The 12,315-nt window shown below is 43.1% G+C and overlaps 1 protein-coding gene across 6 annotated transcripts in view; it reads left to right on the top strand.

The window, feature by feature from the left end:
- The window catches only part of STARD13 (StAR related lipid transfer domain containing 13), a 210,373-nt gene that overhangs the window by 153,335 nt on the left and 44,723 nt on the right, over positions 1-12,315 (top strand). For 5 of the 6 annotated variants that reach the window (XM_074378062.1, XM_074378060.1, XM_074378059.1 and 2 more), the window contains exon 3: positions 168-249. In XM_074378062.1, coding sequence (XP_074234163.1) covers positions 168-249 — 82 coding nt within the window. Of the gene's footprint in view, positions 1-167; positions 250-9,551; positions 9,763-12,315 lie in introns of all 6 variants that reach the window. The other variant, XM_074378064.1, reaches the window with a different exon arrangement.

The following is a 12,315-nucleotide window of genomic DNA, read 5'->3' as shown; positions in this document are numbered from 1 at the left end:
CGCCTCAGAGATTGAATAAACCTAATTACCTCCCCCCACCAAAAAATAAAATAAAATAAAATAAAATCAGTCGTATGTGCAGAAATGCAGTGGCCTGAAGTTCCTGGTGCCCCCATTCAGATAAAACAAGGCCCGTAAACTCCTTCGTCTCTCTTTCTCTCTTTCAGATTCACAATTTCCCATCAACATTGTGGCTGTCAAGAACGATCATGATTTTCTTGAAAAGGATCTTGTAGAACCCCTTTACAGGTGAATCGTCTGAAGTATTTTTGCTCCTTTCAGTTGTTCAATGTCTCACAGGTATCACTCTATTGAGAGGCGAGGTCAACAACTCAGTGATTACTCACTGAGCACCTACTGTGTGCCAGGCACAGGCCAGGCTCTAAGTATCCCACAGTGAGCACGGGTTTTGTGGAGCTTAAATCCTAGTAGATTTGTGGAAGCTTCAGACAATAGAAAGAGAGAAGGAAAAGGAAAGAGAGTGAGAGAGAGAAGGCGAGATTATCTCAGTGGTAAGTGCTGTTTTTAAAAATGTAAAACAAGACGAGGCTATGGCGGTGATGGGGGGTGGTTAGCAGGAGGAGGCAGCATGGGGGCCCTGCGTGAGTGGTCAGAGAAGGCTGTGAAGAACTCCGTGAGTGTGTCAAACTCGGCTGTATTTCTTGCAAAGACAGATGATTATATCGGCCAACTGGAACATATGGGCTCACGTAATGGTATTGGCAACCTGGAATGTTTCAGCCTTCATTATGTGATAGATGCTATAGGGAGACAAAGAGATATATGTGAATAATTCTCTCCCCTCAAAGAATGTATAATCTGGTTGGAGAAATCTAACTGAAGAAATGCAGCATACATGAACAAATAAAACACTTATAACTTGAGTAATAATAAAAGATGCCAATGTAACCGATATTCCTGAACAATTAAATGTGCACAGGAGATTGTACGTGTCTGTAGGAGTTTGAAGTTTCTCCTAACTAAAGCCCTGGAGAGAGATCAGAGCTGGAGATAAATATTAGTTACAGGAGGTGAGTCATTTTTCCATGGGCCAAACTGACCTTAAAATACAGTCCTCATAACTTGCAGTCCAGCGTTCTTTCTTGGACGTTCTGCATTTGACATAGAAAAGATGGTGGTTTAAGAGGAAAAGTAATACTGAGGAAAACTTTTCTCAAGATGGAAGAGACCAATGTATGTTAAAATTGTGTGCAAATAATCTAAGGCTTACTGAATCTTCAGACATTTATACTTTTGTGTTCATAAGCTGGTCACTCTGTGGTTCCTGCATGAAGAGAAAATAGATTTGCATTAAGAAATGATCTCTGAAAGTTCCAGGAAAACAGTACTGTGGGTTTGCGTAAGCAGTAGAAGAGCAGAGAACTCTTCAAATCACAAATTGCAGGGACCGGCTATTTGGACTCAAACAAGCACAAAATGGCGTTTGTGAGCATTTATGAGAGGAATGGATGGTTTGGTTGTGATTCTTTAAAGGCAGTGAATTGGAAAAGCAGTGTTTTCTCCTCAGCGTGTCTGATGCAAACCCCAGCGTGTCAGAGCTATTCAACCAGCACCTCATTCTGAGTTTTCCCTCTTAGTTTTAACCAATAGTATTTTTACTAGTATGTTGCCATTTTTTAAAAGAAACATTTTTTATTTTTAATTGTATTATATTACATTATATTTTTCCCAGTTTAATTTTCTTGCATACTCATGCATCTTTATTTAATTATCTAATTATGCCTTTTGTTGTTTTCTCCCCAGTTTTAATGAGATATAATTGAGATTCAGCACTGAATACGTTTAAGGTGTAAGCCTGATGATTTGACTTATGTAATCGTGAAATGTTTACCACGACTGGTTTAGTGAACATTCATCATCTCATGTATATACAGCCTTAAAGAAATAGGAAAACAAATTTTTTCCCTTGTGATGCAAATTCTTAGGATAAACTCTCTTCACAACTTTCATATATGACATACAGCAGTGTTAATTATCTTTATCATATGTACATGACATCTCCAGTACTTATAACTGGGAGTTTGTGCCTTTTGACCACCTTCTTCTAGCTCCCCCTCCCCTCACCACTAGTAGCCACAAAGCTGATCTCTTTTTCTGTAAGTTCGTTTGTTTCAAAGTATAATTGACCTCAACACCATGTTAGTTCCTGGTGTACAACATAGTGATTCTATGTTTCTATGCATTTCAAAATGATCACCCTAATAATAATAAGCCTAGCTGTCATCTATCACTGCACAAAGATATTACATAATTATTTACTATGTTCACCATACGGTACAGCTCATGCCTGTGACTCACTTATTTTGTAGCTCTTCATCTCCCTCACCTATTTCTCTCCTCCCCCCAACCCCTCCCCTCTGGAAACCACCTGTTGGTTTTTTGTATCTATGACTCTGTTTCTATTTAGATATGTTTGTTTATTTGTTTTGTTTTTTAGATTCCACATATAAGTGAAATCATCCCAATTGAATTTTTAAATCTATATTTTCTTTAAACCGAGGTGTCCTGTGTATTTAAAGTAAAATTCACTATTTTCAGTGTACAGTTCTTTGAGTTTTGACAAATGCCTCCAATCATGTAACTATCACCACAACCAAGACGTAGGACTGCTCCCTCACCTAAAAAAAAACCCTCCTGTTCACCTTTGTCATCAACCTCTCCCCCTACTTCCAACCCCTGGCAGCCACTGATCTGGGTTTTGTACCTGTAGTTTTGCCTTTCCCAGAATGCTATATGAGTGAACTCGAACAGTATGCAGCCTTTGGAGTCTGGCTTCATTTCACTTAATGCACCTAAGACTCATCCATGTTGTGTGTATTAATCAATATGATTGATGAACAGTGTTTCATTGTGTGGATATACTACTGTTTGTCTATCCATTCACTGACTGAAGGACATTTGAGTTGTCACCACTTTGGGTGGCTATAAAGCCACTATAAATATTCATATTCAAGCTTTTGTGTGAGCATAAGTGTTCATTTCTTTTAAGTAAATTCCTAGGCATGGGATTGTGGGGTGCATATGATAAGCTTATTGTAACTTTATAAAGAACTACCAAACTTTTCCAAAGTGGCCATACCATTTTGTGTTCCCACCAACAGTGTATGAGAGTACAGCTGCTCTACATCTTTGTCAGTACTTGTTATTGTCAGTTTTTGTTTTGTTTAGTTTTTAACCATTCTAACAGGTGTCTAGTGTTACCGCATTGTGATTTAAATTTGCATGTCCTTAATGAGTAATGATGTTGAATGTCTTTTCCGGTGCTCATTTGCCATTCATTTATCTTCTTCGGTAGAGTGTCTGTTCAAGCCTTTTGCCTATTTTAAAAACTTAATTGTTTGTTTTCTTATGGAGTTTTGAGAGTTCTTTATATGTTCTAGATGTAAGTTCTTTGTTAGATATGTGTTTTGTAAATATTTTCTGCCAGACTGTTTTTTCAACCTCTTAACAGTGTCTTTCACACAACAAAAGTTTTTCATTTTATTGAAGTCCAATTTATCAATTCGTTCATGTTTTTAATGTCATACCCAAGAAAATTTTCCTAACATAAGGTCACAACCATTTTCTTCTTTGTTTTTCTTCTAGAAGTTTTAGTTTTATGTTTTACATGTAGCTTGATGATCTATTTCAAGTTAATTTTTTATAAGGTACAAAGTATGGGTCAAGATTCATTTTTTTGCATATCAATATCCCATTGGTTGAGCCTCATACTGAAAATAATACTTTCTTCACTGAGTTGCCTTTGCACTTATATTGTAAATCAACTGACCACATAACACGTAAGTCTATTTCTAGAGTCTCTATTCTGTTCCATTTATCCATGTATCTATTCTTTAATCAATATGGTGCTTGATTACTTAGCTTTGTGGATGCCTTGGAATCCAATAGTTGAGTCCTCCAACTTTGTTCCTTTTTGCCAGTATTGTTTGGGCTAGTCTAGTTCCTCTGCTTTTTCATATAAATTTAGAAACAACTTGTCAACATCTGTTTTAAAAATCCTGTGGGAGTATTGATTTGTATTATGTTGACTCTATAGATCAGTTTGGGAAGAACTGATATCTTAACAGTTTTGAGTCTTCTGATTCATAAAGATAGTAGCTGTCTCTTTTTATTTAGGTCTCTTTTGATTTTTTTTAACCCTGACTTGTAGTTTTCAGCATGTGGATAATCCACATCTTGAAAGTAATTAAGAATTTCATGTTTTGAGGTGCTATTGTAAATAGTACTGTTTTTTATTGTTTCAATTTCCAGTTGTTCATTGCTAGCGTATGATTTTTTGTACATTGTTCATTTGCATTCTGCAATCTTTCTAAACTCACTCATTTGTTCTAGTAGCTCACTCACAGATTCTTAAAATTTTATTTTAAAGTATAAATCAGGGATTACTTTATAAACCAAAAATAAAATTCCATTACATATTTTTAAATCAGGGTTGCAAGAGCAAACATTGTCTCTCTGCAGTTCTGTGCATTGGATGAATACGTGGCTGAGTGGGCCAAGCTTTGACTCTCAAACGTGTGGGTGGTAAATCCTTATCTCCTCACTGCTGCCTGTGAGATCTGACGTGCCTCGACTAAGTTTTGAACTTTTCCATCAGGGTCTACTTTTTTAAAATAGCCTCTCAGACATGTTACAGAGACGAGCCAGCACAGAAATCATTTTGAGATATAAGATTCTAAATGATAATACTAGTGTTAGCCAGAAAAATCAGGACGCCTTCTCTTGTGAAGCCCATGACCCATCTCTGACAGCCCCTAGCAGGGTCGGTACAGACATGCCTCGAAGGGCCTTACTGCAGAAGCACGTGGGAACACACCACCACCAGACACCGCAGTGCTCCTGACAAAGGCCCAACTAGCATAAAAATGGTTAGAGTGGCAGGAGGCTGTTATAACTGGAATAATTCTTAGGATGGCTATGTCTCCAAAAATATTATGAAATAAGAAAAGCATTTGGCTGGAGGTGTGCAAGCTGAGATTCTCCAGCTGGAGGAGCAGTGGGTAGAACAGAAGCCAAAAGACTAGTCCCAGCGGGTGGATCAAAGGAAGCAGGCAGGATAGACAGGCAGAGATGGAGGTGGCTGGGCTAAAGGGAACCTGCACGGAGTTTCTTTGCCTTCCCTACGAGTTCCCTGAAGATACAGATTTCCCAAAAGCAGGCAGAAGGAAGACCTCTAGCCTGAGGAGAATGACAGCACTTTTAAAACTTTGACATTGATGAGCGGTTAATTAGACCCTCACCCACTCACATGGCATGTGATGATTGATGCCTGGAGAGCAGTAAGCAGTTGTGAAGACTTATTCATTTTCTTCCTCGTGCACTGCAGACACCGTGATAGAGCTGGGTCTCGTGTTTTATTTTTAAAGCTTTGTGGGCTCTACATTTCCCCTGCATATTGAAATGCAAAGCTAATGCAGGATCCTAAAGGGAACCATATAGAGCCAGAGGGCAGGTAGCTTCTGCCAGGTAGACAAATGAAGACAAGAGAGCTGAAGGTGTCCTACAAATGTTACCCACAAGAATTTTACTCACCTTTGGTTTCTCTGCTGTGTAGACAGACAATTCATGTCCTTGGTCCCAATTTACCCTTAGGGAGTTGCTGAATAATGTCAACTTTTTATTGGCCTGAAGAAATAGATTGTATTAAGGTGGCAGGGAGGACCCACACCTGGCTGGGAATATATGGATGTGTAGTTTTCACTTTCAGGTCTTGGAAATCGGGCAGGTTTGCTGTCTTTGGTGAAGGTATAAACCTCCGAATGGTGACCACGCCTCACTGTTTCTTCTGCAACTCTGGCCGCGCCCACGAGCAGTGGGCATCTGTAAATATCTGTTTCTGCAAGTCAGAATAGCGCAGTCTCTGTTTTAGTAACCACAGTTATAATTCTGGGTTGATGTTTTTGATTCAATTATTGATTGAAAAATATCTTCCTCTGTGAGTAATGAAAAGCTAATTGCAAAGCTAAGTACCTGGATGAACTAACTGAAACTGTAACTACACCAGAAAATGCAGGTGTAGCCAAGGTGTCACAATACCTTGCAAAGCCTGTCACCTTTAAGGCAAATTGCAGTAAATCAAAGCTCTCGAATGAGGTTCTTAAGAAGTAACATCGACTAGCGTTTTGGTTTGAGATATTTGCTCAGACTGCTAACATAGGGCCTCGAGGCCTGAAATGATCTCTGAATTTCTAATTTAATGTTAGACCTGCCTAACTTGTGTCGCTAGTAAATACTGATTAACTACAACACGTATAAAACAAGGGCATTCACCTTGTTAAGTACTGTTTCATGGGGATATAGAATTGATTTTGATTATAGTTCATCTGTCACTGCCCTTTTTATTTAAAAGGATAACTAATGACAGTGGTTACTGGGAGGGGTGGGGAAAAGGGGAAGAGAGAGTGCTGATGAAATGATTTTTACAACTTACCTCTACACACAAAGACACAGATTTGATTTGAGTATGTTAAATAACAGTAACAATATTAAATGATGGTAGTCTATGAAAATTGAAAATATACTTTATTTTCCCTCTAACAATATCACAGAAAATATTCAATATTATATGTTGTATTATGTTATATAATAATATGTGACAACTGACTGGACAACTGTGGACAGTCATTGGGAGAAGGATGTAAGGGTTTGCATGATAATCACGGTTGCTTCCACCTTAGAAATTCTGAGTCTATAAATAAATACAAATTCCAATAGGCAGTGATTTCATTTCTTTAGAACACAAAGTGCTCACCAAGCACTACTCTAAGCATTTTATAAATACTCATTTAATTCTCGTAACAAGCCTAGAAGATAGGCCGTAACATCTTTCCCACTTTACAGACGAGGAAACGGAGACACAGAGGTAAGAAATAACAACGCTAGGATTCAGAGCCACACGGGCTGCTGCTGCAGTTTCCAGAGAGAGCTTCAGTCTTTTTGTGAAACACAATTTGGAGGGGTTTTCATGTCTTCCTTTGAAGGTAATTCTTCCCAAGATGTTTGTGTTGCCTTGTGATTTTATGAATTTAACTTCTAAGTCCCAAGGTTAGAAATTCCGGTTGCATTGGTGCCTTCATAGGCCTCCACATTAAAAAATAATAATAATTGAAGTAAGGGTTTAAAGCACACTTTGTTCTTTTGCAAAGAAATTAGAACTGATGTACTGTCGGGAGCAGTGCTTTGTCACCTGTCCTTTCAGCTCAAGCCACCCAGGCTGCCCCTCGAGGGCGTCTCTGTGCTGTGGAGACAGAGAAGGCGGAGTCCTCCCTCAAGATCTCAGGCTAGTGCTGCGGTTCGCATTCTGCCCCGTCTCAAGGTCTGGGAACATTTTTGCTTGTCACAGCTGGGGCGATGCTGCTGGCATCTAACGAGTAGAGGCTGCTAAACCTCCCACGACGCATAAAGTAACTCCTCACAGCAAGGAATTATCTGGCCCCAAATGCCCATGGTGCCTAGGCTAAGAAATTAGTAAATTATGATTTACTTGGACAAATGGTATGATTGCTTAAAGTACAGATGCAGGACAGCTAAGGGGGAAAGGGCTTCAGGAGAGCTTCCTGGAAAAATGACTCTGAAAAGCCAGTAAGAATGACCAAGACGAGAACACATGAGATTTTGATGTGGTTATTTTGAACTTTCACTTTTCTCTTAAACTAATTTAAAGTGCAGGAAAGGCATCTTCATCCCCACCCCCACCCTCGCCCACCAACCTCACCCCAAGGTAGCCTGTATAGAATGGGGGCAGCCCTGGGGTACAGACACATGCAGACATATTAGGGTCAAAGATAGAGGATTTCTCACATATATATAAATTTGTATGAAAAACATCCATCTTTGTATTTTTAAATGGCCTCTTATGTAACCTTTTCCAACCAGCTACTCAAAATGACTTCAGGAAGAATACACAAGAAACTACAAAATAAGACAGTGGGAAGTAAGAGAAGGCGTGACTGTTATTCACTTCTCTCTGTATATGTTTTTAGATATTTGTATTGCATTATGAAAAACATTAGCAATTTTTTTAAGATGGCTTGCCTTGCCACGTAAATAATAGATGGCAAGGGTTACCAGTTAACGAGTCTTTACTATGTGTTAACTAGCGTACTAAGCTCTTGACAGTGATCTCATTTAATTTTTATGAGAACCTATGAATAACAGGTGTTATTATTATTGTTATTGTTTGTTCAAAATTCAGGGTGACCAGACTCCTGCTGGTTTGAGCAGCTGGGTGGTGGTGACGCCTTTCCTTGAGTCGGAGGGGAGGCGAGGGGAGTCCGGCCAGGGTCTGAGGAGGATAAGGTGTGAGGGGCTTAGGCGCCAGGGGGCCAGTGCCAGGTGGAATTGTCCAGTGTGCAGTTGGGGGTGAGGATCTGGAGCTGGACGGGGACCTCAGCTGGAGACAGAGATGTAAAGTCATCATCATCTGAAGGTATAAAGGTCCTGAGAGTGAGCCAGGTCACCCGGAGACAGTAAAGAGAGTGCGAGAGAAGAGGTCCAGGACTGACCGCGGGGACCGAGTCTGCGAGTCTGCGAGTCTGCGGGGCAGGCAGGGGAGGAGCGGAGAGACGCCCCTCAGTGCCAGGGAGTGAGTGTTCCCTCCTATTATCCAGTCGCCCCGCCGCCCTGGGGCTGTTTGTGCTTTCTTTGCATTTTTGAACCTTTCTCAGAAATCTCTGGTGTGACCCTTGCTTCCACTTGGACTAATTCTCAGTAGAGGAATTATCTCGATTAGATGCAGTTGTGGTGAACAGTTAAAAAGCTAAGGGTGCCCCATCTGACTTCTCCAGTATAGGCATGTGTGAGTTTAAACTCTGTCTGAAATTCCACAAACTAAAGAAGCCCAAGAAAACGTGGGCTTTCTGTTTTTAGCCCTTTACTTTGGGGTCACTGTGGCAGCTGTCCTTTATTGATTTGCCGAGGGAGCTTACACCCTTCCCCCAAGCCCTCATCATTAGGGCCTATCACTTATCTAAGATTATTTTCTGTGGGTGTAATGTACCACACGGTGACTGTAGCTAACAACACTCTATTGTATATTTGAAAGTTGCCAAGTAGATCTTAAAAGTTCTCATCATAAGAAAAAAATGAGTAACTATGTATGGCGATGAATGCTAACTAACTTACTGTGATCATTTTGCAATATATACAGATATCAAATCTTCACGTTGTACACCTTAAACTTACACAATGTCAGTTTTTATCTCAATTAAAAATATATAGTATACAAGTCCCACAGTGCCACACGTACGTCCTCTCCCCCTGTGACATATCCATGTTCTACTTCATTTTCTTTGCATAGCGAGATCAGTCCACACTTAACCGTTTCTCTCGCACGCCTCGGCTGATTTCTAGGGCCAGTTTGTGGGGTTATGGGCTGGAAGAGGGACCGGCGTTCCTGCGGCAGCAGGACCACCGGTGGGCGACCAGCCAGAGTGAGAGGCTCAGCAGCGGGCGGCGTGGCCTCCATTGGCTCGGCTGCGGCGCGGTGACAGCCACTTGTGGACCTCTAAATACATTTTTTTTCCTTCCAGACACCGTAAAACCATCCTCGTGAATGACCCGTGATTTTTGAAAGGTCCCACCGGGCTGATACATCCCGGACTTGTCCGTGCGGCACAGCTCTCCACCCTGCTCCGCAGGGGCTGTTTCGTAAACTCCCGGGCAGCCGGCGAGGCCTTTCCCATGCCCCGCGGAGGGGGGGCCGCTGCTCCCCGGGGCGCTGGCCTCGGACCCCTGGAACAGGTGACTTGTTTCTGACCGTCTTGGAGGGCCACGCCCGGAACACTCCTAGCTAACTGGACTACAGACCTTTCGCCTCTGACGCTTGAGTGGAGGGTGAGAAGTTCAGGCTGCGGGCTTTCTTCAGAATGCCGTGGCAGCGATGAACCCTGCTTGTTTTCCTCTCAAACCTTTGGCAGGAATATTAGAAAACTATCGCGGGAAACTGGCCATTACATTAAGGCAGCGTGGGCGACCTCGTGACCAGCCTAGTCCGGCAGTTTAAATGTGGAATGTGAATCTTAGACACAGAGAAGGAAAGGGCTTCCTGGCTTTCATGTAGGTCAAGTGCAGAGGGGTCTGTATCTGCCCAGGCTCTGGCACAGGGGATGAGGGGGGCTCCTCCGAGTCGGGGCCCGACACCCCCCCCCCCCCGCCTCCCTCTGGTCCCCGCACACAGCGTGCTCCCCTGCCCCCAGCCCCCGAGCACGCGCCTGCCCTTCCCTTGCTCCTCCGCCGCCCGAGCTCTGCCGTCCCGCGCGTCCCCGCTGTGCTCTGGGCGGCCTGGGCGCGGCCCGTGCGCACCGACCGCCTCGCTCACTCTGGGTGTGGTTAGCTGGGGGCCAGAGAAACTTTCTAGCAGCTCCAGAGTGCTCACTGGTAGGGACTATGTCTCGTTCGGTGGTACGTCATGGGTGCCTGGTGCTCCCTGTGCCAGCAGGAATTTAATACATGTTTGTTAAATTGATCTGTAACCTGGAAGAAAATAACCTGTCAGTTCATGAATTATTTTATTGCTTCTACAGGAGAGAGAATATTGTGTGGTGATAAATTATTCATTTTCTCCTCAAAATACCCTAAATCTCTGTCCTTCTGAGCTAGACCTCTCAGGGATCACTCACAGCCCCACCTTCTACTCAGGCTTCTGCAAAACTGGCCTCGACAACTGCTACATGCAAAAGGCATATTTTAGGTTTTGTATCACTTACTTTTTCTTAACTATTTGATCCAGCTACCCAACCGCCCTCTCCTCTCCGCAATGCTCCGTGGCCTCCAGGTCGCTGTCTGCCGCTGGTTCTGTCGGCCTCCCACACCTCTGACCACACCTTCCCCAGCCTGGCTCCTCCTGCTCCTCCACCCGTGCCCTGCGCGCCACAGTTCCCAGGGCTCTGAATTCTCCCTGGATGACTGGTTTGTGTGTCTTCTGTGTATGTCATCCACATGATGACTATTCTCAAGTGGGCTTGTGTCACAAGGGCCCTTAAAATGTAACGCAGCCCCACATGAGCTCAGCATCTTCCGCGTGTCCAGCTCCCGGTCGCTCCCTCTTTCACTGTTTTCTGTGTTTAATGGCACATTGACAAAAGCCTGAAATCTGGAAGTCATCCTCCACTTCTCCCCCTCCCTCAAGCGTCCACATCAATCAGTGGCCGAGCCTTCATCTGCTCTCGCTTCCTTTCTGCTCCTCTTTGCCATCTCTCAGCTAAACGACTGTAACCATCTCCTCCCTGTTCTTCAGTTCATTCTCCACTCTGCTCCCAGTTATGGTTCTCATATGCAGTGGAATTACGTTACTCTCCCAGTATCCAACAGTAGCCCCCCTCCGATTGCCACAGATTGCTCCTAATGTCTTCATTTGGATCCTTCATATCTAGCCCCTGCCTATCTCACCAGTGATTTCCAAGACTAACGCATGCCATTTAGTGATGTTGGCTTTGCCTGTAATTCTTTTAACCTCGGCAGCAAATTTCTCTTAGTCCTTCATAGCCTTGCTCAAATATTGCCTCCTCTGGTAGATTTTGTCCTTACGCATTCAGGGAGTGAACTGCTTATTCTCTTATTCATCATACTTACATCCCACACTGGGCTGTGACATCCGCAAGGGCAGGGACCACATCTTGTTCACCTCTGCGTGCCTAGTCCCTCAACTTGTTCCAGGTACTTTGCACCCACTATTGGATGAACAGATCTCTACCTCTTCTCTTCTTGTTGACTTTCCCACCAGAGCCTCAAGTTTCCCTCTTAAAATGAGACTTCTGACTGCCTCCCCTTCACTAACATGTTAGCCCTTTGAAAGGCTTCTGAGGACAACAGAAGAAACTGACAGGCTCTAGTAGCAGTGGGCCTTGTGGCTGGCCCTTCTGAAAGGGTCAGATTGTTGTGCTTATATTAGCACGTAAATCCAGTTTGTCCAGAGCACAAAGTGGACAGTCTTCATCGTGTGTCATGGGTTTCCTCTTTCCATGGAAAAAAAAAATGGAGAGGGGAAGGAAACTGCCATTTATCGACCAGCCTGTGGGAGGTACGTGACATAGGCCGTCATTTTCCAGGCCCTCCTTTGACTCTCCCTAATTAGGCAGGCGCAGAGAAATCACTGGGCAGGGCAGAGTCCTAGCTCTGCTAACTAATGTCTTGTTCCCTTGAGCAAGTGTTTCCCCAGGAGCCTTATTCTCCTCATTTGAAAATAAAAGGGTCAGGCCCCATGGTCCCCAGAGCCTGCCAAGTTCTCATGTTTCCTTAGCAAATATTTACTGTGTGGATTCTCTCTGAGCCAGTGCCTATGCTGGTCATTTGCAA

Source organism: Camelus bactrianus, chromosome 14 (assembly GCF_048773025.1).
Source record: "Camelus bactrianus isolate YW-2024 breed Bactrian camel chromosome 14, ASM4877302v1, whole genome shotgun sequence".
Classification (NCBI taxonomy): domain Eukaryota; kingdom Metazoa; phylum Chordata; class Mammalia; order Artiodactyla; family Camelidae; genus Camelus; species Camelus bactrianus.
This window is presented reverse-complemented; position numbering and strand designations above follow the sequence as displayed.